Source organism: Harpia harpyja, chromosome 4 (assembly GCF_026419915.1).
Source record: "Harpia harpyja isolate bHarHar1 chromosome 4, bHarHar1 primary haplotype, whole genome shotgun sequence".
Taxonomy (NCBI): domain Eukaryota; kingdom Metazoa; phylum Chordata; class Aves; order Accipitriformes; family Accipitridae; genus Harpia; species Harpia harpyja.
This window is the reverse complement of record NC_068943.1, coordinates 60,002,054-60,028,785: the sequence shown is the minus strand read 5'-3', so window position 1 is coordinate 60,028,785 and position 26,732 is coordinate 60,002,054. Positions and strand designations below refer to the sequence as shown.

The window sequence follows — 26,732 nt, the reverse complement described above, 5'->3', positions numbered from 1 at the left end:
CTTCGCTCCTAGCCCCGCAGGCGAAGCCCGCCTCCGCCCCCCGGCAAATAACCCTCGTTTAAATTAAATATCTTCTGGTAAAATTTCTGTTTCTTTAGCTCAGTTTGCCGTCACGTCCCCAAACTGACGCCTGCGGAGCAAGATGAGTAGGGACCTCAGAGGCAGGGGATGCGCCCGGGGAAGAGGCTTTCAGGGGTGGCGAGGAGGATGGCGAGGTGGATGGCGAGGCAGAAGACAGAAGGGAGAGTGGAGAAGGATGCCCGAACCTGGTGAGCCGGCTCCTGTCCTTCTACCTGTTTTCTGAAGCCACGATGCTTTTCTTTTGATCCACTTTTGCACTAGGCAATTACAGCGGTTTGCCTCTCGGTGGTCAAATGAATCACTGAGAATAACACTTGCAAAGTTTTAGTATCTACATTGTTTTCATTCCCATTTTAATCTTTTTTTTTTTTCAGTAAGATCTCAACTAGTTCAATCAACGTTGGACCAGTTTATTCCCTATAAGGGCTGGAAACTTTATTTCTCTGAAGGTATTTTTAGACCAAAATTATATGTAACACATGCTTTATTCCATTTTTTCTAGAATTGGTTATAAGTAGAGGGGATAAGTTCAACAGAAAGCAACTGAAATTCATATTTGTTATATAAAAACATGAATACAATAGAGATTTCAATCTTGTGGCATACTGTAATCTCTGTGGACTTCAAACCTTGGAAAGGAATCTTGAATAGTATAAAATATGGTCGTTCTTAAACCTGTTCGGTTAGCTACATAAAACCTGCATCTATTGAAGACTGGAATATACATACCTCTACTGTACTTTTCTTGATCCTAGGTGCTTGTCCTATGTCATCTTAGACAAAGTTCTGGTTTGTAACAGGTCTTATAATAGAACATTACTGTGATACCGTAGTGATCTATCATCTTCCTTAGTTTTGGAAAGCAGAAAAATAATAGAAGAGAAATTGCCTGTTTATGTATTTTGTGAAATGCACATAATTATTCCTGTCAGTTACTAACATGGCATGTTTCTAATTAGCTTATGCTGACAAGTCTCCTTTTGTCCAGAAGACTCAAGCCTTTGAAAAGTTTTTCATGCAACGCATTGAGCTTTATGACAAGGTAAAAACAAAACATATCCCGCCCTGACAACCTATTGTTGATACACAAAATTTGTAATGTTATTGTATTTTCTCCATCAAAAATAATCTCAGTATAGATATGAAATGTTTATGACATGATTTGGATGTTTTGTGTTTATAATTTGAAGTGTATTTTATAATTTAAAATGTTTCACAGGATGAAATAGAAAGAAAAGGAAGTATCCTTGTGGATTATAAGGAATTAATACAAGACAGAGAATTGACTAAATCAATACCAGATATATCTACTGAATTAAGGGATATGCCTCAGAAAATACTGCAATGTATGGGTCTGGCGATTCATCAGGTAAATATGACATTCTAATACATAGAAGCATAACCCTTACAACGAAAAAGAATCAGTGGGACTTAGAGGCAATTATGTCATAAACCCCAAACCTCTATGTTTTTCTCTCTTACAGGAAATTAGTGTCTATTTAAAACTCAAACTCTTCCATTTCTCCACCATTTCTGTATTTCATCTTTTAAAAATGCTTTGGTCTTGGTGCATTTTGCTTATTCATTGCCAAAGCCATTGACTAAAACTAAATGTAGTTCTAACTTATGTTACTCCCTACTGGGAGTTCTAATTCCTGGTTTTTGTAACGTACTGTGAGTTATTTGTGCCGTGTGTCCCACTTCATGCAGCAGAACAACAGCTGGTGGGTGAATGGTGAGCAGATTCAAGAATTCCTGGCTCTGTTCAATGTCTCTTAAAGTAGTATGTCACTGCTTGTTGACAGACAAGTTCTCAGATGTGTGTGCTTTAGTCAAACGAAACTCCACACATTGACCACAGGATTAAAGATTATTATATACTTTTTTAAAATTAAAAAAACCAAACACAACAAATATGTTGATTTTAAATTCCATTTAAAATGAAGCTTAATACTGCTCAAAAGTAGAGAAACACTGTTTAGTGGGGGGGTCACTGGACAACAGAGAGCTCTTTAGACTTCAGTAGGGGGATCTGATTGTAAGGGATGGTAATCGAACTTAATAGCAAATTGAATCCATGTTGCCTGGCACATTCCATTTGTGTCTGCCTTTCTGTTCTGTCTAGGTGCTAACAAAGGACCTTGAAAGGCATGCTGCACAGCTGCAGGTGCAGGAAGGATTACCACTTGATGGAGAACCTATAATAAATGTGCCTCTCATTCATGCGAGGTAATGGGTGTTGAGTATTTGGTTGGGTTTTTTCCAGGAAAATCTATTTGCTTCTTGTCTAATGGTTGTCAGTGTCCATCCATGGTGCTGAAGGCATGCTGAAGGCAGTATTTATTTTATTGAGAGACTTGACTCTGTGAAGCTATTTCCAGAAGAACAGTCTACATTTTTGCTTTTTCCTTCACCATGACAAAGGCTAAACTGTCCTTGTGAAGAAAAAAGTGAAACAAAACCTGCTTAAAAGTTGAACAAACAGCTTGTAACTAGAAAAGCTTGTGAGTAGTGAAGTAACTTATAAGTAGAACAACTATTCTGTGAAACATGTATTGATTAAAACCAGAACTATTTAAATTTCTGCTGTTTACTGGAGAAGTTAGGAAGTGCTTATGATCCAGCGTTTTGTTAGCAAAAGGCTCGTCTTTGTAAGGAGGCTGATTTGGAGGGTGTGGACATAAACTACAGCTGGTAATATTTATTATTCCTTGTTTGGATGTTTTGACAGTGGTGTATGAAGATGTGTTATTTCATATTAGCTTAAACCTAGTAAATGATTACTGGTAGACAGTCTGAAGAATATTATTTCTAATTAATCAAACAAATTAGAAAATAAGAAGCTGAGGTTACACTAATTCTGAATAAGCATGTACTTACAAGAATCATAATTACTGTTATAATTTTTAAAATGTGATTTCCTTTGAGTTCTTAATGAAACAAGTCCTTAGCACAATTTTATTTTTTTTTCTTTATCAGAAGTAATGGTGTCTCAGACTTCAGGAGTCTGAGGGGGACTGGGAATATAAGCCCTGTTTCAGTTTAAATTACTCTTTTTTTTTTTTTTTTTTTTTTTTTTTTTAATTCTGTACTGGCAATGGCTTGGTATGGGAAAGCAGCATGTTTTGGCATGACAGGTGGATTTAGTTTGGGGGTTTGTGGCACTATAATATATTTTTAAGTTTTGCATTGTTATAAAACTGCACACTTTTAATTACACAGTAAAATGTGTTTAGAAAAAACCTGTGGCTGAAAAAGTGTCCTGGTTTCAGCTGGGATAGAGTTAACTGTCTTCCTAGTAGCTGGTACAGTGCTATGTTTTGAGTTCAGTATGTGAAGAATGTTGATAACACTGATGTTTTCAGTTGTTGCTCAGTAGTGTTTAGACTAATGTCAAGGATTTTTCAGCTTCTCATGCCCAGCCAGTGAGAAAGCTGGAGGGGCACAAGAAGTTGGCACAGGACACAGCCAGGGCACCTGACCCAAACTGGCCAACGGTGTATTCCATACCATGTGACGTCCCATCCAGTTTAGGAACGGGGAAGTGGGGGGGGGCAGGGATTCACCGCTCGGGGACTGGCTGGGTATCGGTCGGCGGGTGGTGAGCAATTGCACTGCGCATCATTTGTACATTCCAATCCTTTCATTATTGCTGTTGTCATTTTATTAGTGTTATCATTATCATTATTAGTTTCTTCTTTTCTGTTCTATTAAACCGTTCTTATCTCAACCCACGGGTTTTGCTTCTTTTCCCGATTTTCTCCCCCATCCCACTGAGTGGGGGGGAGTGAGTGAGCGGCTGCGTGGTGTTTAGTTGCTGGCTGGGGTTAAACCACGACAAAAAGGTATATACAAGCTCTCAGATTCTAAGCAACAGTTAATGGACCATTATGCTGTAGAGGAAAGTATTCAATAAGTCAAAAAATATCATGCTCCTAAAATGGTTCTGCAGCATGGGCAGGGTTGAACGATGAGATGGTGGTGTTCAGGGCCCTAAGTGGAGGGAGCAGGGAAACCCCTGAATTTCAGGAGCCAGACTCTTCTCATTGGTGCCCAGTGACAGGACAAGGGACAGTGGGTACAAATTTAAACACTTAAAATTCCATGTGAACAAAAGAAAACACTATTTTACTGTGAGAGAGGTTGTGTAGTCTCCATCCACAAACATAATCAAAACCCAACTGAACATGTACCTGCACAACCTGCTCTAGCTGACCCTGCTTGAGCAGGGGGGTTGGACTAGACCCCTGAGGTCCCTTGCATGATTAAACAATTCTGTTTAAAGTTTGTTATTCTGAATTATTTGGCTAGGTATTCCTTGTTGTCCTTAACAAGGTGCAGTGTGTTGTACCTGATGACAGGTTCTCGTGTTCTTGAAACACGAAAACTCACCCTTCCTTTTGGAGCACAGGCATAATAAATCTTTGATCCTTTTATGTTGCAAGTGTAAACCCTGGTCTTAATCTGAAATAATTCAAAGAGAAGGTTATAGATGACTATAAAGTAATTTCTGTTGTATCACTAGTGTCAGTTATTTACAGGAGGGAGGTGTCACTATATAAACAAACTGTACAGCTCTTGAGGTTATATACACTTGGGTAATATTAAATGTTATGCTGCTTTCTAGAACAGGAATCAAAGACCGTGCCATGGGTCCACAGACAAAATATTTCTGATCATTGCTTTGGATTACTGTTAATAATTGGGCATGGGATTTTTTTTTTGTTTGGGTTCTGGTTTGTTTGTTTTTTTTTTTGTTCTGCATTTAAGTATGGTAAGCTTTCAAAATGTTAATGCTTAACTTTTGTGTAGGGTGTACAACTATGATCCACTAACTCAGCTGAAAAACGTTCGGGCCAACTGCTACGGGAAATACATTGCCTTGCGTGGTACTGTTGTGCGTGTCAGTAACATTAAGCCGCTGTGCACTAAGCTAGCTTTTGTATGTGGCTCATGTGGAGATGTTCAGGGTGTTCCTCTACTTGATGGAAAGTATACTCTTCCAATTAAGGTAAGTTAAAACCATTTAACTTCATACTTTTCCCTTATCTGTAGTGATTTGACAAAAAGCAGTACCGTTGGTATTAAAAAAAAAAATACAAAACAACAAAAACCCCCCCCCAAAACCCAGAAGAAATTAAAGCTGGGTTAAACAACTGACACATTAGAAAAAAATTAAACTTGCCATGCAACTTTGTATTACTGCATACCCTTGTTGTTTGAAAAAATTGTATCCTGCTGAAACAAAAGCAGTATGTAGAAACTCCCTCAAATCTAGGGAAAAATAAATAATTTCAATTCCATTTCACCAGTTACACTTAAAAAGCCTCCTCCACCTCACTGTGGTGGTTTTCTATGCTTAGATTGGGGAATTTTTTGTGGGTTTTCTTTAGAACTTTCTATTTTAATTTCACTGGTTTTTATCTGGATTAAAGTCATTAGACGTAGGACAGTGCCCAGTTATTTTATGTTACCTGATGTGCTCAAGTGAAAGCAACATCTGCAAATATTTAAAAACTAACAAAAAATCAACAAACAAACAAACAAAACCCCCACCAAAAAAACCTCCCACCACCTCCCCTCCCCCAAAAGCCAGAAACTCAAACCAGTTCACCAAGGGGATCATACAATTCAGCTGTATTTGCTTTAACAACTATGAGTCAGGGTTCCAGTGTCTGTGCTCAATAGCTCTTGGTTAATTATGTATGTGCTAATTTGTAGCCCTAATTTAACTAGCTTCTTTTCCTGAAATGGTGTTAATGAATCGCATTGCTTTGCTTTCTTTGTTCTAAATCAAATAAGGCAATTTCAAATTACAATTTTAAAAAAGGTTGAGAATGAATTAGAATTACTATTGTTACAGTGCCTTGTTCCGGAGTGCCGTGGCCGATCCTTCACAGCTGACAGAAGCTCTCCTTTAACCACTACAGTGGACTGGCAGTCTGTTAAGTAAGCATGTCTTCCCTTCTGCACAAAAATATAATGCATCAGGGTAGTAAAAAAGTGACAGGATGGCTTGTTCCGTGTTACATTGTGTAATTTTAATAATATGCTTTTGCAGCAAGCACTCTTCAAGACTCCTATATACAAAGCGGTTGTTTCATCTGAGCACTAGTATACTTTGTATATTAAACCTATCTAATATAATAGCTTCTTGGAAATTCCTCCTACCATGACTGAGTTCTTTGAGAAACGTTCAGTTTGTGCTCTTTGCAGCTTTTCTTGATAATTTCTAATTGCATCTATTATTTAATGATTCCCTTTAGCGACCTGTAAGTCAGACAGAAAAGCCCTATTAAATTATGCTGGTCAGCTGTGACAGTTGACTTGAATGAACTGAAAGTAAATTTGAGGGTTAAAAATCTTAGTTCAAAGTGATACTGTGTCCCCCAGTCCTTAAGGTACACTAGTAGAAGGAAATAGTGCTGCGCCTGCCCATTCATCTGCTTTCTATGTCTAATCAGCAAGTAGGTATGCCTAAAATTTGTGAGACCTTTGCTATGGGGGAACAAGTTGCAGTTTCTACAAAAATTAACAACGTTAAAGTGTAGAAAGGTGGATGGTGGATCTGGTTTTCATCACTTCCATCTTACTATGTGCTATTAGAGCTATGACCATCCTACTATTGCCCCATAATATATGTTCAGAAGAGAGTCACGTGTTGTTTCTTGTCCATCCCATTAGCTTACTGCAATAAGGGTGTCAGCTTGGAAAAAAAAGGACTCTGCTCACTTTTTCCCACTTCTTACATTCAGATTCTGTAAGTTCACAAGCTCTGTATCAAAAGTCTTAATGTGCCAAATGACATCTAAATATATTTTCTTTATTAACATTCTGTGATAAAAGTAATTTAAAAAAAATCATTAAAAACACAGTGCTGACATTCTTGTCAGCAGCTCTAGAGGGTGCTGTTTATCACAGCTTCCTAAGAAAAGCTTGACTGAGCTTCAAGGAAAACTATTGGAGCTCTAAGCGCAGAGCCAATATTGGAACCTTGTAAAGAACTTGTTAGTTGCTAGCCTTTTACAACTATACAAAGAGTGAGCTACTGTTCTTATGATCCAAGGAATTTCTTGGGCTTTGCTAGGGTTAAAATGCCAATTAAGCATTCATCAGGGCTATAATGTCTGACCTCTTAATTTTTGTGTATGAGGTCCATCTTATTTCATGTACTGTACTTATTTCTACATGAACATGCTCATCAGTGCTAGAAAGCCTGAATTTCAACTTTATTATTTCTGGAGTTCGTAGTTATTGTCTTTCCAGGTCTTATGCATAATATATACCTGTTTATTAAAGTCTGAATTGAAAAAGCCTGTTTCCCCAAATTCAGCACTGCTGTTTCTAGGGTTTCTCAGGGCATTTCTGCTGTTTCCTTTTCAATTTAGAAAGGATTGGTTGGAAGCACACAGCTGCAGATCTTGTATGCCATAATTGAATTGGAAGTGTTATGCATGGAGTATACACTCACCTTGTGTTTTGCAGGGTGCAGGAGCTCATGTCAGATGATCAGCGAGAAGCAGGCCGAATCCCTCGCACAATCGAATGTGAACTGGTGCAAGATCTTGTGGACAGCTGTGTCCCGGGAGATATGGTCACAATTACAGGAATAGTAAAGGTGTCAAGCACTGAGGAAGGTAAAATACATCATCTGAGAACACCTTTTTCCTAGGGTGGGGATTTTTCTAGTGATTACATAAGAACAACAGCCATCCCCCTTAATTTGAACTCCCAAAGTTGTAAACACATGAAGCGTATGTTTCTTCAGAAGTTCCCAAAGTTTTATAATGAGGAGTTATCTTGTAAAAGCCAGAAGCAGTGCTGTCCAAGAGGAGCACTGGCTCTAGTGTCCACTGAAAGGGAGGGGGTTTCACAACCCGCTGGTCTAGACTCAACTATGGTCCTGAATCTGAAGTGCCAGTCTGACACTGGATGTTTTAGTATGTCAGCTGATAGGAAAGCCTTCTCTGGACCACTGATGTAGGGGGGACATCCTTATTTCCTGAAGTCTTGTTGAGACTTTATATTTGCTTAACATTTTCCCTTTAATGTCTCCTTCAGACGATAGGAAAACTGTCCCACTGTTGTGAAGGAGTATTATCGTTCTTAGTTTAGTCCTCCCTGGAGAAATTTTACAACTTTTTTCTTCTTTTTTTTTTTCCTTTTTTTTCCAAAGTGAAGAAATATGTTGCGCATAGCTGCAATAGAATATATTGCAGAGAACTGCAGTACTGGTTTGCTGTGAGACCACATTCTCTGCTCAGTAATCATTGGGGGATATAGAAAAGTATTAATTATTAAGCTATGTGTTTAATTCTTCTGCACTATCGATTTTTTCCTCTAAATATTGAGTGGAAACATTTTATATTCAACTTTTATTTGACTACAATAATGTAATAATATTTAAAATTCCTGGAAAACTTCATTTATTCTGGGAGAAAATTCTCTCTATATACATATACCTTCCTAATCCAGCGAAATATTTTATTGTGTACCTAAATGGAGGGAACTTGAAGAACAAATGTAACCGGAAACTTACTTTGCATCAATTTTTGAAAATGCAGATGTTCAATTACTTAAATATGAACATTTTGCACATGACTGTACTTAATATTTCTGAATGACCCTATACCATTTGTAAATAATATCAGTACTTAACAATAGAAAAAAATATTCCTTCATCCTTTCTCAATTTTTCTGACAGGAGCTTCCAAAAATAAGAATGACAAGTGTATGTTCTTGTTGTACATTGAGGCAAATTCCATCAGCAACAGTAAAGGACAAAAACAAAAGAATTTTGATGATGAGACTTTTCAAAGGTCGTTCATGGAGTTTTCACTTAAAGACCTCTATGCTGTTCAAGAAATTCAAGCTGAGGAAAATCTGTTCAGGCTCATTGTGAAGTAAGTTGTGTCAGACCTAGACTAGGTCTAGGATTAGACTTCTGAATCAGCATGACCACCTTCAGACAAACATGACAGCTAATCTTAAAGTTATGAAATGTCTAAGGCTTGTGCAATACATACCACAGAGACTTAACAAACTTTAGTGGGCAAGGGGCTTCGGAGGAAGTGGAAGTATTGCAGTGGGGATGTTAGGACTTTGGGAGGGATTTAAGGATATGGGGAAGTGAGGAGTGTTTTAGTTCAACCCTGAGACAGAAAGCTATGGTTAAAAAAAAAAAAGCAGTTAATTTTGCTCCTTGCTGAGTAAATTCAACTCATGAGTACTGTTTTGTTCTCCACTCTGCTTTTCTGCAGCAGAGGAAAGAGGTGCAAGAACTGAGCAGGGGGTGTGAAAGACCCTCAGTTCAGACTGAGAAGTACTCTTCTAGCTGGAGTGTCCCTCAGGCCCTCCCAGTGGAGTTAAAGAACATGAAAGTAGCACCTTGAAAAGGAGGGTTACAGGTAGTTACTTGATTAAGATAAGAATGGGTACAGAAACCACTGGGAAACTGGTTCTCCTCTGTGTTTGTGTGAACTCAGATGAAAGGTTTTTCTTATTTCAAGCATATCTGCTTATCTGAAAATGTCAAGAAATTTGATGCTGCTGATTTAAACTGATTCTGTTGGAAATTCAGCAACAGCTAACCAAAAGTTTTATATGTTTATAGAGGGGTTCTGTAATGAGAGACAGAACAAGTGTTTATTTACTAATAATACAAGATCTATATTCACCTTACATTAGTGTTCTTTGTTTTTCAGCTCTCTTTGTCCTGCAATCTATGGCCATGAGGTAAGTAATTTAACAGCTCTGCTTGCAATTTTAGTTTGACATGTTTATGCCACAGTAAACTCGTAAAGGATTTATAAAGCTTACCTGGGGTGGGGGGAAGGGACAAGGACTGTATTTACAGGTGACTGTGACTCACAGTCGCTTTCAGTATCAAGGTGGCAGCCTTATACCCTTAAGTTCAGCCATCCAGAAGGAAAGGGTTATTACAGCCAATTCTAGGGCGCTGTTAGTATTGGTTACCATGATAAAATACTTAATAGTTTTGGTATATACCACTACAGATTGTAAAGGCAGGTTTGGCCCTGGCATTATTTGGAGGATGTCAGAAGTTTGTAGATGACAAGAACAGAATCCCAGTGCGAGGAGATCCACATGTTCTGGTCGTTGGAGATCCAGGATTAGGAAAAAGTCAAATGTTGCAAGTATGGATTGATTTACTTCTATTGTCTGTTTGCATTTTTCTCTAATTCCTTGTTATCTTGACTTCTTGTAAGCATGGTAGAATAGCTGTGCTAAGACCAAAGGGTTGCTTGAGCCTGACTGGAGCCATCTATTCATGTAGGATGCCTCAAATGTAGGATAGTACCCAAAGGGGTCCCCTGCTGTCCTCTCCTTCCAGGAAGCCTTGCAGAAGGGATCAGGCCTGTTAAAACACTTATCAAAGCAGGCATACTTGGTCAAGTGTGTGGGCTTTCAAGTATAGGCTTGCTGCCCTGCCCGGATATAGTTCTTTTCTTTTCACCAACCTTTTTCCCTGGTGAGGAGTTTCACTCCTTGTCTTCGTTTAGCTGATTTGTTGTCAAATAAAATAACTACACTCGCAGAACTAATGCAATGTTAGATACCATGTCACTCACCTTCTGTGAGGTTTAGTTCCATTCTCTTGCCCTATTTCTACGTTGCTAGCACAGATCTTGGCTTTTTGGGAAAGGGACCTGCTTCTGCGTTTGGGTTTTAATCTTGGTAGACATTTCTGCATGACTGACAAAATCAGTTAGTAATAGAATTTTTTCATCTTAAACTGAATGGTTTTAAAGTTCCATGTCTTTTCCCATGGTTACTGTGAAGTGAAAGAGGGACAGAGTTCACCTAGACCTGCAGCTTTGCATACCTCATTTAAACATACCTTATTTAAAAAGTCTGAGTCTTTCTAATGTGGACATGTTATGTTAGGATATGACTTGCAATAACTTAAGTGATGGATTTGCATGCAAGCATCTTGGCAAAGAAATTTTAAAATTATTTTTTCATTGAATGGGGACTCTCTAGCATACAGTAGATGATTTCTTTTTTCACATTGTTACTAAACAGAGTGCCATTCAAGAAAAGCTAGTAATCTGTTCTTCAGATAAGACCCTGAGGCAAGGCTCCTCTCAGTCATCACTGTCACAGAAAAAAAATTCCAGGGAGAAAACCAAAGCTGTGTCGGAGTGAGGGGGGGTTTTTTTGTTGTTTTGGGGGTTGTTTGGGTTTTTTTATTCAATATTCAGTACCTGTCACATATCTGGTACTGAACAAATATGCTTTGGCTATTATCTTTTATTTAAAAGAGGCACTAGTAACTATAGAGTTTTACTGGGAAAATCCAGTTATAACTATTCTAGGCAAATTTAACTGCAACATGTCTGTGTTCAAGCTTACCATGCTTTGCTTTTCTAGTTCTTATTTCCAATTATAGGCTGCTTTCTGGATACTAGAGGCGTGGAGAAGACTAGGACTGTCCTTTATCTCCTAGTTGTGGGGAGAACTATGCATGCTTCCTCTGAAGTAACATGTGTTGGGCACTAGGACAAGATGCGAGTCTAAATAGACCTGGGGTCTGAAGATACAGAAACTATATATATCTGCAATTCTGTGACGGATAGCGTGTTCCCAAGCATTTCAACATACTTTGAAATCTAAGTGCTGTGCCCGAGGTCCTAGTAGTTTTGATAACACAATAGACATGGCTGTGCCGCAAGTATTGTGACCAAAGTTATTCCTACTATTAGGCAGAATTATGTCTCCTCGGGCTGCAGAGAGTTGTAACTTTACTGTTGAGCCACATTAAGTAGAAAGAAACAAATTTGAGCTTACTTTGAATTGTTTCTCTAGAATAAGGCTTATGAAATTCTTCACCTTGGGGAGGGAAAAAGTGTTTATTTCTCTTCTAGGCAGTGTGTAATGTTGCTCCTCGTGGTGTGTATGTTTGTGGCAATACTTCCACCAGCTCTGGCCTGACTGTTACACTGTCTAGAGATGGTGCTTCTGGAGATTTTGCCTTGGAAGCTGGTGCTTTAGTGCTTGGAGATCAAGGTAATACATGTAATGCTACAGGTTTTGAGTGGTGGGGGTGTGTGCGCTGCTGAGTCTAAGATTAACTACAGTGCTTGCATAACTGTGGACTAAAAATTAAATTTAAAGTATGATATTGGCTTTCCACATCTTGGGAAATTCTGAGCTTCTCCGGTGACTTGTCTGGGGGTGGTGCCTGCTTTGCTAGGGCTTAGGATGTGTATGAAACTGGAGTTCTGTGATTCACATACCGGCCATACTTAATGTGTCAAAGAACTAGGATTTCCTTGTTGAGAAATCTCTGACTTAATGGCAGCTGCTGGACTCTTACTGGTTTTGAAAAATAGCTGGCTTATGAGATTTGCTGTCTATTTCTATTTTTAAAAAGCTTGTTTTGTCATCTTAATGTGTAATCAAGACACTGCTTCTGCAAGCCAGGCCAACTTCATAATTGTTCAGCTGCGGCACCATGAAATGAAAACAAACCTTGCTGAAATGGAGACTTGGTCTGATGTCTCCTGCTATCCCTAGGACTCTAGGTTGGACTTCTGATGTGGCACTGGATTGTACACTTGTCCATCAGTTAATGTGTTTTCTAATAAGTCTTTGTCCTGTGTTAATTGCTTCCAGGAATTTGTGGAATAGATGAATTTGATAAGATGGGAAACCAGCATCAGGCTTTGTTGGAAGCCATGGAACAGCAAAGCATCAGCCTTGCTAAGGCTGGCATTGTTTGCAGTTTGCCAGCTCGAACGACTATTGTTGCTGCAGCAAACCCAGTTGGAGGACATTATAACAAAGCCAAAACAGTGTCTGAGAACTTAAAGTGAGCACTTTCTGAAATGCTGCTTACATAGTTAACATTCTGGAGTAGATGCTTCTGGCAGTCTTGTAGCTCGTATATAATTGCTTTCTAGTTTCCTGGAGCTTGAACACAAACTTGCTGTAATAATTTTTCATGGCTTTTGAGGGAGAAAATGCTGTTCTACTTTATTCTGAATGAATGGGACAAGATTTTTTAAGTGTCTTTGAAGTGGAGCAGAGTTGCTGTAATTTTTCCACTTCTTTGAGTACTGTGTGATTTTCTTGTCTTTACTCTAGAATGGGGAGTGCTTTACTGTCAAGATTTGATCTAGTTTTCATTTTGCTGGACACCCCAAATGAAGACCACGATCACTTGCTGTCTGAGCACGTGATGGCAATCCGAGCGGGAAAGCAGGCAGCATGCAGCAGCGCTGTTGTGACTCGTACCAACACACAGGATCGCTCTGTTCTTGAAGTTGTTTCAGATCGACCGCTGCTTGAAAGACTAAAGGTAGGACTTGTGCTGTGGCTGTTGCTATGCCCCTTCCTGTGGTGTTCCTTGCCTTGGGACCTGGCAACCCTGCCCTGCTGGATGTCCTTAATCAACCACTCCCATTCTTCTCATGATAGTTGGCTCTGAAGTAAAGAGGAAGCATTTAAGGCTCCAGCCACCGGTTTCTCCCAATTGTCTGTTGTAGCTAACATTACTCATCCTCCTGGAGCTGCTAAAGATGTGTCTCAAGCCACCTTCATCTCCACACAGAAAAGAATCTATTAGTTGAGCTGGTTTATTTTTTTTTTGGTTTTTGTTTTTTTTTTGCAGTAGTGAGAAGACACTTTGCATGAGATGCTGTAAAGCAAATTTGCTGTGTTAGATTTCAATAAATAGCTACAGAACTAGACTGGATATACTAATTTGATATAACACAATGTGCTGTGAAGTATTGAATCCAAATAAAGCAGTGTGTAAACAAATCCTTGGGCATCTGCAACTCATGACAGATTTGGGGATTATAGGAGAGGAAGCATATTTCTTATTAAACTTAAGTGATCGGTTTGAGGGCTGATATTGTCAAATGCCAGGTCTTGGGAGAAATCCCCTACTGGAGCTAAACCCATGCACTTTTGGAAATTGGATATCAGCTGTGATAGTTTAATTTTCTGTGGAGCTATATCTTATAACAATTGGGAAATTTGATTTTCTCTTTTTGAGAAAGAATTCTTGATCTAGTTAAATCATATTTGGCACTTCTCATTGCAAATGAGAAGCTTTGGCTGCCTTTTCTGAAATGTCTTTAATTAGATATCTAAGCATAGTGTATGGACTTTTTAAGTACATGGTTCATATATGAAGCACTAAAGCCCTTACAGTGAAGATTTCACCAGATAAAGCATAGAAGATAAGGTTTTATGTTAAAATTTGTATTGTATAGGGTTTTGTCAGACTGAAATCTAAGCTCTTTGTAATTGGGTTAGATCTTACCAGGAGAAAACTTTGATGCTATTCCACATCAGCTGCTGAGGAAGTATGTTGGATATGCTCGGCAGTATGTTCATCCAAAATTATCTCCAGAAGCTGCTCAGGTCCTCCAGGAATTCTACCTTGAGCTCCGGAAACAGAACCAAGGAGCAGACAGCACACCAATCACCACGAGGCAGCTAGAGTCATTGATTCGACTTACGGAGGTAAATGCAAGCTGTAATACTTAAGGGATTGAAAGCAAAGAGATTATTCCTAAACTACTACTGATACTCTGTAATTTTTGACAGCTTATTTGCTTCTATGCTGCTTTGTTGTGTTTAAAAAAAAAAAAAAAAAAAGAGAGACTGCAAGAGACTTGCAAATGCTTAAGAGCTACTGCTGCTTAAAGCCTCTTATAAATTAAAACACCCTTGAGGGGGTGGAAAGAGAATCGATCACATTGTCCCCAAAGGAGAAAAAGTAGGTGCAGGCAGGAACAAGCTGCTGCCCATCTTGAACTTTGAACTGCTGCTGTTTTCCTTAACACTATGCCTTGATAACAGTATTTGTGATCTGCTGCTTCCCAAGAATACACTGTTAAAAAGCAAATAAACTCCAAGATGCAGCCTAATAACGCGAGTATGCAGGAGATGACATTGAAACGTGTCCTGGTTTCAGCTGGGATAGTTAATTTTCTTTCTAGTAGCTGGTATAGTGTTATGTTTTGGGTTCAGTACAAGAATGTTGATAACGCACTGATGTTTTCAGTTGTTGCTAAGTAGCGTTTAGACTACGTCAAGGATTTTTCAGCTTCTCATGCCCAGCCAGCAAGAAGGCTGGAGGGGCATAAGAAGCTGGGAGGGGACGCAGCCAGGACAGCAGACCCAAACTGGCCAAAGGGATATTCCATACCATGTGATGTCATTTATATCCAATCCTTTTATTTTTATTGTCATTTTATTATTGCTATTATTATCATTATTAGTTTCCTCCTTTCTGTTCTATTAAACTGTTCTTATCTCAGCCCATGAGTTTTACTTCTTTTTTCCTGATTCCCTCCCCCATCCCACTGGGTGGGGGGAAGTGAGTGAGCAGCTGTGTGGTGCTTAGTTGCTGGCTGGGGTTAAACCATGACAAAACGCTATTAAAAAAAGAGAGGAATCTTCCTCTAAATCCTGTAGGTTCAGGTTACATCTCTGCTCCTAAAATTTGTGTGTGTGGTGAAAAAAATGCTACAAGTGCTCTACATCAGCTATAATATATCTTAAATATACCTTTGTGGGTTTTTTTGTTTTGTTTTAAGGCACGGTCAAGGCTGGAATTAAGGGAGAAATCTACCAAGGAAGATGCTGAGGATGTAATAGAAATAATGAAATATAGGTAATACACACTGTTTTAAAAATAAATAAAGCATCACAGTGCTATTCATTCAAAACTTTTTTTTTAAACACAGATATACAAATACAGTGAAGAAATGACTTGATAAAGTTTAGGCCCATGATACCAATATTCAGATTTGTTAGCTCTTCTTTAAAAACTGACAGCAGCCCTAAGCTGAATACAGTTGCTTAGGCCTTTGAGTTGTATCATTGTAGCGGTTATGTATACCCATGCATGTTACTTAAGGCATGAGGTGCTGCTAAAGGTTTTTTTTTTTTTTTTTCTCTTGTGTGATTACTTTCTGTTGTTGCAGTTGAACGATTTAAGTTTAAAAGTGATTTGGACAGATGCTTAGTCTAAGTTCCCTAGATAGTGTCTTTCTTACTAGGAGATGGTTTCCTATGTGGCTTCTGGAAGCTTTCTCATGCAGTTATGTGTCAGGAAGCAAATTCATATACTCTTGCTTTTATCTCCTGTTGATTATTTTTTTTTTTAATATGTATTTTTAGCATGCTGGGAACCTACTCTGATGAGTTTGGAAAACTGGACTTTGAACGTTCACAGCATGGATCTGGGATGAGCAATCGGTCACAAGCAAAAAGATTTGTTTCTGCCCTTAACAGTATTGCGGAGAGAACTTACAACAATCTCTTTGACTTGCAACAGCTTCGACAGATTGCGACGGAGCTACAAATACGAGTAAGTTTGGAAATCAAGCATTTCTTCAAGAATAAACTGCAAGACCAGTCAAAATTACTTATTGCAAAATGGAAAGTGGAAAAGGCACATCTGCCATACCTCTCTGCAATGAACAGAAATAAGCAGCGTTTGCTGCTTTTAGGCTGAACAATCTTCCCGAATTGCCTTTGTTTGTCAGCTTTATTAATCTTACTAGCTGTTTGACAGTAACAACTCTTTGCACTAGTAAGGGCTGGTTCTGCTTCTGAAGCTGGTCCTTAACAAGATTCTGCTTTGTTTTGTGAAAGGCAATTTTGGTTTCAGTATACTTTACTTCCTCTGGCTCCCCAGGGGAAACACCTATTTTTGTTCCTAAATTTAGACTGTTGTGACTGTGACTGTCCATGATCTATTTCAGTAGTGCAGTGATGTTTCTGCTCGGCCTTCTCTGGCCCAAATACACCTTTTGAGTTTTCATTCCTGCTTCAAGCATCCTAATGTTGTAACTTGATAGGACACACGGCCACAAATCAGTTTTATCCTGTAACTGATTTGCATTCCGTACTTGTGGGGGACTTCAGCCAAACAAAAATATCAGTAGCTAATTCTACTTTTTGCTTCATGATAAAAAGCTTTAAATGCCAATTTAAAACTTAAAACTGGATTTCAGGTTTAATGAGTGAAAAGTAGTGATAATGAATTTCTCTTTATGGGCAATAATGTTGTTGTTCTTATTGCCTGGTTAACCTACTTTGGCCTGCTGGGGTGAGATAGCTTCAGTCTCCAAACTTGTTCAAACGTTGACAATACATAATCCTGTCTGACATAACGTGTTATTGTCAGCTCTCTTCTCACATGATCATTCATTCATCCAGCGACTAGCTACCTATATAGCTAACCCAATTAATTCTGATTTTCCCCTTATGTATAGAATATTTCTTGCCCATTCAAAGTTCTATACCTGTAACAAATACTTGGAAATCAGTGAGAGCTGTAGAAATCAAACTTTTCTTTGGTAGATACTCGTGTTTCAGAACTTAGATTTATACACAGGTTACTCTGTATATTTTCTGCATGCTATAAAGTGTGTAAGTAAAGCACAAAAGCGTGCAACTGACTGTATGCCACCACCTAGTAGGTCAGCCATTTGCTAAGGAAACTAACCTATTCTTAGCTCACTTTATTTCACTAAGTTCTTTCAAACTGTTTATGTTGCTATACATCACATAAAATGTCATTCTTCCAATTTGATATTTATTTGTGTCTGTCTTTTCCCAGGTATCTGATTTTGAAAGCTTTATTGGATCCCTAAATGATCAGGGTTATCTTTTGAAAAAAGGTTCAAGAGTTTATCAGCTTCAGACAATGTGAAGAGAGCCATTGTGATAAACTTTCTTGAGACATAATCGTTACATCCAGAATGGACTGATGGACCTGCAGCAATAAAGCATGCTGAACTGCAGCCTAGCACAGTAGTCGATGCTCTGCTGGCATGGTCGCTTACTGAGGTGTGGGACTCCCTTTCAGAAACTAGCAGTTGCCCCCAGGCTTGCTTTAAGCTGCCATAGAACAAACTGACATGTGGTATTGCTGCTTGACTCATTCTGTAGGTCTGCTAGCCCAAATGAGATTCTGTAAGACTAGCATGTACTTTATCCTCCTTGAGGAGTGCATAGTGTGTTTTGTATTGACATTATCACAGTGCCATAACAGATTCTCCTTCCAAAAGAGATGTTGGACCCACAAATTTAAAACCAGAAATCTTTTGTGAGAGGATGATGTGAGTTGTATTTTTAGCACTGTAGTTCATTAGAGGAATTTAAAGTATAGAAATGTTTCCAAAAGGTTGGAAAACTTCATGTTGAGACAACACAGTTTTATAGCTGTTAAGAAGTGATACCTTATTGAAACTGACTTGATTTTCTGCTTTGCAGCTCTGTATTTATTGGTCTTTGTAGCTGAGATTTTATTTGAAACACAAGTCTGATTTAAGAAAATAACCTTATTACAATATTTAATTTGTAAAACAGAACTGGATTTTATTTATGTCTTTCATTAAACTTTATATATGAGAAATCTGTGATTTGTTCAAGAGCATTATACAGTAACAGTGAACACTGGTGTGGGTGTTAATGGCTGTTACCAGATACGTTAACATGAACATGTTATATCTGTTTCTGGGTAACTCTGTTCCTGCCGCAGAAGAATGTGTGTTCTGCAAGAGAGTAAAGTGCTGGATATTTCCTGACTTTTACAAAATCGGAATCACGGTCTAGTGCAATAAAATGGCAGATGAGAAGCTTTCAGTCTAAGTATTTGGAAAAAAAAAAATTCAGGCATGCATTGTTGATACTTCTGTTTTCCCTCCTTTTTTTCTAAGGTAAAATATGATACATAAATTGTAAGACAAAATAAGCTTCATCGTTTCTGCTTTTTTATTAAGTGACATAAGGATCTGATCTACAGCATGCTTCCACAGCAATTTTGTATGAAAATACAAGCTTTATAGATTTGAAAGAACATGTTAAACTGCTCAATGCTACCTTAGTGTGAATCTACTTCAATATCTAATTTGAAGGATGGGATGCTTAAAAAGAAAACTAAGCAGCTATAGCTCTACATATGAACTCAAGTGGCAAGCAGCCTGCTCTTTCCAGGTTGTGTTTGCTCATGAGGGTAACTGTGGTTAACGGCTTTTTTTTTTTTTTAATGTATGAACTCTCTGTCTACATGTGCATATGGTAGTTGTCACCTGTCTGTGAGAGCATTTGGGCAGCAGAGGAGATGCATCTTCCTGCAAACTGGGAGTTAATCCTACATGAGGAGGCAACCTACTCTATCACAGCTAATGGGAAGCAGGTGTTAGATGTTGATTTCTTAACCTTTGCTAGCAGCTTACTGCAGAGTTTGGGGTGGTTTTGGTTTGGCTGGGTTTTTTTTTTTGTTTTCTACTTAGAAGAAATCTTCTCAGACTTGCACAATACAACCAGGGCATAACGGGCAGAGGACAGAACTGGAATTTCTGCCCTCCCTGCTCAATGTCACCATGTCCAGGTGTGGTGCTGAACTTTATCAGGTTCCTGTCAAACCAATTCTCTGCCTGTTGAGGTCCCTCTGGACAGCAGCAGGACCCCCTCCCTCCCTCCCTCCTGCCCCAGCCCCGGTGTATCTGCCACTCTTTTGTGTCACCTGTGCCCTTGCTAATGGTGCACCCTGCCCCGGCATCCAGGTCATGTTTTTCCAGTCCTGCCCTCGCCCTCCCGATGTTTAAAAAATAATGATAAAAAAAAAAATCTAATTGATGCAGTGGAGGAATTAATAAATTAACAGTCATCCACATTTTAGCTACTCTTTCTTGATTCTTTCAAACAGCTGTGGAAAAGGTAGAGTTAAATATCCTACATTCGACTGGTTGGGGTTTTTTGCTTTCGTTTGGGGTTTTTGTTTGTCTTTTGGTTGGTTGGTTTGGGTTTTTTGGTTGGTTTTATTTTTGTTTGAAGAGCCTCCCTTTGTTTTGCTAGTTATTGACTGTTGTGTGTAATTAAAGCTGATTGAACACCTGGGGCTCAAACCTTAGCTGGATGATAAACTGATGCCAGAAACCTGAAACATACCAGCGTCTCTGGGCGTTAGGGAAGGTGGGCAGGAACAAGCCTCAGACGCAAACAAGTGATTACACCCAGAAAAGTAAATTCTTTCTCCTCAAGCTAAAGTAAACGTGGGCGAGGGAGGGAGGGCGAAGAACAAGAACCCAGAACAAGAGACTTCTTAAGTCCTCTTAGGAATCTCTTACGCTAAAGCAAACCTTCACCTTCCTCCGTTAAGGGCTTGCAAGAGAACAGCTGGAGCAAAAACGCGCGGCCCCACGGAGCCGCCCTGCCATGCCGCCACAGGCGCCGCCGTCCGCGCCCGGGGGCCCCCGGAGGAGAGCCTCGGCCGGCAGGTAGGTAGGCCGGAAAAAGCGGAAAAGCGGGTTTCGCCTTATTTCTCCTCACAGCTGGGATTTATTTTTTAATTCGGCCGCCGGGGGTGGCAGCCTGCCGTAAAGCGCGCGGCCCGGCGGCGAGGGGGCTGCCGTAAAACGCCGCAAAAAGTCGCGCGTCCCCCCCACCCCTCGCTGCACACGCACAGCCCGCGGCTCATACCGTGTCCCCGCGCCCCCCCCGCGCCGGTCTGTCGGGGCGGCGGATGGCGACGGCGGCGGCGGGAGGCCGCTCGCTCCCGCGGGCACGGCCGCAGCGCGCGTAGGGGCCGCGGGCAGGCGCCACCCCACACCATGCTGACCGCCGCTTGGCTGGGCAGGGGTTTCTGGGGGCTCCTCCGCGGCGCGGGGCGGAGACGGCCGGGCGGCGGCGCGAGGCCTCTGGCCGCCCGACCCGGGGCGGCGGCGACGGCGGAGGGGCGCGGCGGCGGGCCGGGCGGCCGCCGCCATGGCAACAGCGGCGTCTTCTGCCTGGCGGCGGCCGCGAGGGCTCTGGTGGGGTCGCGCGCGGCGCCCGCCCTGCGGCAGCACCAGCGGCTGCTGCGCGAGCCCCAGCGGCTGCTGCGCGCGCCCGCCACCGCCTGGCGCCTCCTCAGCGGCGGGAGCGGGCAGCGGCGGGCGGGGAGCGGCGGGGCCGGGCCGCCGGAGCCCCCCCGGGAGCGGCGTGTGGCGGGGCGCTACGCCGAGCTGGTACGTGACCGGCGCAGGGGGGTGCGGCGGGGTCGGGGGAGGCGGTCGCTGACGGGCGGCGCCGGGGGGGGCACTTGTTACCCCGTGGGGGGGCGAAGGTCCCGCTGCCTGCGGGCCACGGGTGCCGCGGCTGAGTTTGCAGCCGAACGAGGGCTTTTGGGGTCCCTCGGTGGCGGGCGGCGTAACCTCCTTTTGAGGGCTGAGTTAATGTTTAGTAGTAGTTAGAGGCCGCGTCCCTGTGTCCTGCACAAAGGGCAGGTTGCTTCCAGGAACTTGCAAGGCTTTCTGGCCGGTTCAACTTCAAGCGCCTGTTTGTCTGTCTTAGTTCTGTTGGGTGCCAAGGTAGGGTTTGCCTTCCCGGCCTGAAGTTTTTGCTTTCTTGCTTTACAGTATGAAAACCCCTGGACGATCCCAAATATACTCTCGATGGCAAGAATGGGTTTGGCGCCAGTTTTAGGGTATTTGATCGTTGAAGAAAACTTCCGTGTTGCACTAGGTGTCTTTGTTTTGGCCGGTGTAACGGATTTGGTATGTCTACGTCAGTTTGGAAATACTTTGGGGATAGCGTGGGTTACAGTGATCCCATTGACGTGCGTTGAAATTTAGACTCCCGATATAGAATGGAAATGAGTAAAACAGATCCGTTTTGATAGTCGTTGTTTTCTAGTAACGCTAAATGCATCCTTTGCGACATTGTGAAGGGAGCTTGCAGGTGCCCGAAGGGGGCTTGGTGCTGGTGGAGCAATGGGGGATATCGGGGTTCCCTGACCAGCCCCGGGTGGGCATTGTCCAGTCAGTGCTCATGCATCTAGTGGTCTGTTGACATGTACAGGTGTACCCACTGCACCCATCATGACAATAGTGGTGTGAATTTTAGAACATCAGATACCTCTTCTCTCTCTCTCTTTTTTTTTTTTTTTTTTTTTTTTTAAATAATGAGAATTGAGTATGTTCAGAGGCTTTCAGAACCTGGAATGCAGTGTGAAAAAAAACATGATACAAATATCAGCTAACAGGTATCATATTTCATCTTAGTTAAACTAGCTGTATTATATGATGTCATTCATGAAATATCTCTGTAACAGTAGCATATATAGACTATTTTTATTCTAAGTTTTCTAACAAAGAAACATTGAACTTTGTTTTTCCTAGCTGGATGGATTTATTGCACGAAACTGGGCTAATCAGAAATCAGCTTTGGGAAGCGCTCTTGATCCTCTGGCTGATAAAATTCTCATCAGTGTGCTCTATGTAAGCCTAACTTGTGCAAATCTTATCCCAGGTGAGAAAATGTCAATTCCACGTACTATATAAGGTAAAGCAGCTAATTTTCTGTATAGCAATATTTCTGTGTTTCTGGAAGGAAAACTTGTGTATCTCTTGGAACTCTTGCTTTGTCAGTTGCACTTTGCTATGTGCTGCTATTAAATACTTAAAAAAACAGCCCCCCAATAGACCTCACAGAAGGCATGTGCTGCCATATACAAAAACAACTGTCATATACTGCCATTTTCAAATGTAGCTTCTTTAAAGCAATAATAGTTAGTAGCTATATCAAAGATTTTCTCATAGACTGGATTGTTTTAAGACTTCAGATTAAACCCTTTCAGAAGTTGTGTTAAAAATCTTCAGTCATGCATAAAACCTTGTTCAGAAGAATTTGAGAGTGGTTATTTCTTCTTGCTTCATATTTTGTGTTCATTTGGTTTGGTTTGGTTTTTAATGATGGGCGTGATTTTTCACTAGATCCTGTTGGCTTGGTTTTTCAGTTTCACTTACTTCCGTGATTATTCTGAGGGATGTAGCGCTCATTGCTGCTGTTTTTTATGTGCGATACAAAACTCTTTCTCCACCGGTAAGTGTATAACATTAAACAAAATTGTATGAACATGTAATCATTTTATTTTATTAAATCTTCTGTATTTTTACAAGTATAAAAAAATGAATAAGCCTTTAACAAAGTTGTAACCAGGAGATTTTCATCTTGAGACTTGAGGATTGCTGAAACTTGGGTGGATAGCCTAAGATGTAATGCTGTGCTTGTTCTTTTGCCAGATAGATATGTAAGCAGAACAGTATTTCATAAAGTAGGTTTCATAAAATTGAGTCAGAGTACTGATAACTTTTTTTCCTGTGTATGATGTGTAATAAATCATATAAGAGTGGTAGCAGTATGATTCTTTAGTGCTACAGTTGACTCTTCTGTATCATGTGAAGAGGTATATCAAATTGAATATACTGAATTGCCTTTTTTTTTCCTCTTTTCTCCCCCTCACAGAGAACACTCAGTAGGTATTTTAACCCCTGTTACGCTACTGCCCAATTAAAACCAACATTCATTAGCAAGGTAAGAGTAGTAACTTGTTACAAAAGATAACCCCTCAGTACTTGGGGTGGTGTGTTGTAGTCTGGAGGGAGGGGGCTGTTTACTACTACTGCTGAGTGCAGTTTCAAAATAGTGCCAGCTAATTTGGAGGCAACTTAAATCCTGAAAGATTTTCAACTATACTGTCAGAGCACATGCTAATTTCGAGTGTGTAAGATGCTTCATTAAAAGAGGTTTCTAAATAAATTTTCTGTATACAGACTAAGAGTTAAACCAGTAATAAAAGTGTATACTGGTATTCCTTGCATAGTACACGTCTTCATTTTGGTCACATTTCCTGTTTTGCTTTTATCAGATGAATACAGCAGTTCAGCTAATTTTGGTGGCAGCTTCTTTAGCAGCTCCTGTTTTCAATTATGTGGACAGCATATATCTGCAGACATTATGGTAACTTACCTCTTCACTTTTTTTCAGATAATTTAATGTACTCCTAAAGAAACTGGTAATTGAGATTAATCTAATTGTGTGGAACAAAAAACCTGTGCCCAGATGATGTAATAGACCCATCTGCCTGAATTTTTACACATTTATTCTTAACTGATGCAGGCGCTATATATTTGTTGGTACTTAATTTACTATAGAAGCAAAAAGTAGTCAAATGAAACTAGTTAAGATCCAGGAATAATAGCTAAGAAACAAGTCTTCAGAATAGACACAGTGTACATAGGCAAAGTGTAAATTCAGATTAATAAAAAAGAAGGGCATGGGAAGAAAGGCTGCATGGATTCTTTATTTGTTCATGCCATAAGTGTCCTTGAAAAAGCAACCTTGATATCAGGGTCTAAAGATAGACGGGAAGTGTTTTCTTATATTTGCTTTATACTGTACCTGCTATCTTGAAATCTAGGTTTCTGAAGCCTCTTTGAAAAGCACCTGAAGAAATTGGTGATTCCTGCTAGACTATAGGAAGGAAGGGGAGGGATTGAATGAAAACAGGCATACAGGAGCATACCGCCTTAAATAATGGCTGTTCCTTTCACTGCTGTCATTGGAGATCTGAACTGTATCTGAATCTGAAATGTAGCAGGTGTTACAAGTGCAGTTATTTCTCCTGAGCAGTTAGGTAAGAGTTCAGAACAGAGGCTGAACAGCAGATAGCAGAGTTACTTAGTAACTTAGTTTAAAGCAGTGGAAAAACGACTGTTATTTGTCTTTTAGGAAAAAAACCCACCCAAACAAAAAAAAACCCAAAGCTTTTAAGGAACTAGGAACCTTGATCTTAACAGTCAATATCGTTTTTCATCCTGTTGGAAAGCCAAATCTAGAATTACATCTGTTAGAGATGCTTACCTTGGCTGCTTATCTGGGACTCTGAGAGAGTTACCCTGTTGTGAGAAATGCTGGGTGTAAGTTACCAGCATCCTCTCTAAACACCCTCAAAAATGACCTGGATGAGTCTGGCAGTGTGTCCCGGGAGGGGCAGAGCTGTAGCGGTGACTCACATCTGAATGGTGTCAGCCTTTGATGCAGAGGAACACTGCTAATTTAGAAATACGTATATGGTTATTACCCAGCGTCTGGGAAGGGAACAAAAGGGGCCGAAGCTGAAACTTGGGCTTTAGCTTTGGAACTTGGTAAAATGATAAGTTCAAGTCTTGTATGATTTGAGTCCTCCCCAGCCATACTACCAAGGGATACTTTCTCCCATCAGTCAGTTCTCAAGCTGGTAAAAATGATATAGGGTACAAATACTGAAACAGATCTTTTGTCTTCCCTTCTCTAAAACAAGTGCTAATATGGTGAAAATTTGGCCTAGTATGCAATAATGCTGAAACATGCTACTTAGTGCTGGATGGCAGTTCCTTTGTTTATCTAATCTTCCACTTGGTGCTGAATTTCAGCATATAAACTGTAAACTGCATTTCTGTAGGACATAGTCCTTGACTGTGTCATGAAAAATAGGGAAGACTCTTACAAATACACTTTTTATTATTGTACTTAGACTCAAATGACTTACAGGAACTATTTTCCCCAAAGGTGCATCACAGCTTTCACAACGGTGACATCTGCATACAGCTATTACCACTACGGCCGAAAAACGGTTCAGGTGATAAACAACAAATGAAGTATTCCTGGAAGGACCAGGTCTTGGCAGTGTGGTGTGCTTTACTGCCGAAGATGGTTGTATTGCAACTGAGTTTTGGATCAAGAAATCTTGTTTTTCTGCTTAAACCATGGCATCGCAATGAAGTGAAGTTTGAACATGTACTGTGTATATATATGGAGAGAGACTTTTCAGTGTATTTTTAATTTGTTTAAAAATAAGGTTGTTTACAAAAACAAATAAATAATATTCTTAAAGACACAGGTTACTGGTTGCTGCCATGTGCATTCTGAATAATTTTATACTGTTTTTGAAGTCAAAATATGCACTCTTCACTGGCTTTTTTTGTCATCTTTGTGCAAGGCAGCAAGTAGGCTGAGATCTGAGAAGAAAAAGCAATTATAAGAACAAGTTTGTCTTTGTACTTCAACCTAAGTCAGTAGACCAGCATTGCTCATTAGGACTTAATGAGCTTGCAGCAGAAGAAAGCATGTCATCGAGGAACAGTACCTTCAGAAATTTAAACTGGAGTGTTGGAATTTTTACTTCATAATCTGTGGTGATACAGATAAGCCATGAAGAGTTACTACCCTGCTCCCTTTTCTTTTTAAATGGGAGCAGTGGTGAACTGTATTCCTCAGAGAAGAGTTTTGAGTCTTGGAAGGGTCAGCTGTGCAGCGAAGAGTCTGTACCCAAATGGAGTTACGTTTCTTATACTGTATATTCATTTCTAGTGATTGAAGGGAACTCTTGTATGTCCAGGTTCTTTAAAGCTTCTAAAGATGCCGTTTAATCTAAGTACCGTGGGAGAAAAAGGACATTTTAAATGTCCAAATGGATGGAGAGAGTGGAAGAAACCTTCAGATGCACGTACTGTCAATTCTTCCTGTACCTCTAGCTTCAAGAGGTGTGCGCTGTGATCCCCCTCAGGCAAGGACAGCTTGCACATGTTCTTTGCCTGTTCTCCACTTACAAAAAGATGCAGAATAAAGAACGAGGCAGAACAGATCATGTTGATGATAAACTTAGGTTTTATATTTTATCGAGCAACATGGTATTTCTTGTATGTCATAAAAGAGTGCAACTATGAAGGGCTTAAATAATTGAAATTGGGTGGTAAATGATACTGTTGTGTTATTAGCAGAAGATTTTTTGTAGACCTCTCTTGTGAGAGCACATGGTCTCTTTTGTGACTGCGCATGCTTGTATATACGAA

General features: G+C 40.2%; 2 protein-coding genes across 2 annotated transcripts; both read left to right on the top strand.

Annotated features, from left to right (window-relative positions):
* The first annotated feature begins 94 nt into the window (after positions 1-94).
* On the top strand, positions 95-18,390 carry MCM8 (minichromosome maintenance 8 homologous recombination repair factor). Its single transcript, XM_052785667.1, has 18 exons — positions 95-269; positions 456-530; positions 1,041-1,123; positions 1,301-1,450; positions 2,207-2,310; positions 4,894-5,092; positions 5,945-6,030; positions 7,567-7,718; positions 8,786-8,984; positions 9,786-9,816; positions 10,098-10,238; positions 11,970-12,111; positions 12,721-12,916; positions 13,192-13,405; positions 14,371-14,580; positions 15,660-15,736; positions 16,246-16,435; positions 17,693-18,390. The coding sequence occupies exons 1-18, from the start codon at positions 143-145 to the stop codon at positions 17,783-17,785; spliced, it is 2,469 nt and encodes an 822-aa protein (XP_052641627.1). The 5' UTR covers positions 95-142; the 3' UTR covers positions 17,786-18,390.
* A 2,152-nt stretch (positions 18,391-20,542) lies between these two features.
* CRLS1 (cardiolipin synthase 1) lies at positions 20,543-25,777 on the top strand. Its single transcript, XM_052784251.1, has 7 exons — positions 20,543-21,086; positions 21,477-21,614; positions 22,239-22,368; positions 22,856-22,941; positions 23,365-23,433; positions 23,768-23,859; positions 25,450-25,777. Exons 1-7 carry the CDS (start codon positions 20,691-20,693, stop codon positions 25,535-25,537), a joined length of 999 nt encoding a protein of 332 aa, XP_052640211.1. The 5' UTR covers positions 20,543-20,690; the 3' UTR covers positions 25,538-25,777.
* Positions 25,778-26,732: the final 955 nt, after the last annotated feature.

Excerpts from the sequence above, each read along its gene's own strand:
- MCM8 (XM_052785667.1), top strand. The coding sequence starts at position 143 with ATGAGTAGGGACCTCAGAGGCAGGGGATGCGCCCGGGGAAGAGGCTTT. Across the intron at positions 7,719-8,785 it reads GGTGTCAAGCACTGAGGAAG|GAGCTTCCAAAAATAAGAAT; the intron begins GTAAAATACATC and ends TTTTTCTGACAG. Across the intron at positions 10,239-11,969 it reads GAAAAAGTCAAATGTTGCAA|GCAGTGTGTAATGTTGCTCC; the intron begins GTATGGATTGAT and ends TTTCTCTTCTAG.
- CRLS1 (XM_052784251.1), top strand. The coding sequence starts at position 20,691 with ATGCTGACCGCCGCTTGGCTGGGCAGGGGTTTCTGGGGGCTCCTCCGC. Across the intron at positions 22,369-22,855 it reads TTGTGCAAATCTTATCCCAG|TTTCACTTACTTCCGTGATT; the intron begins GTGAGAAAATGT and ends TTGGTTTTTCAG. Across the intron at positions 22,942-23,364 it reads ACAAAACTCTTTCTCCACCG|AGAACACTCAGTAGGTATTT; the intron begins GTAAGTGTATAA and ends TCCCCCTCACAG.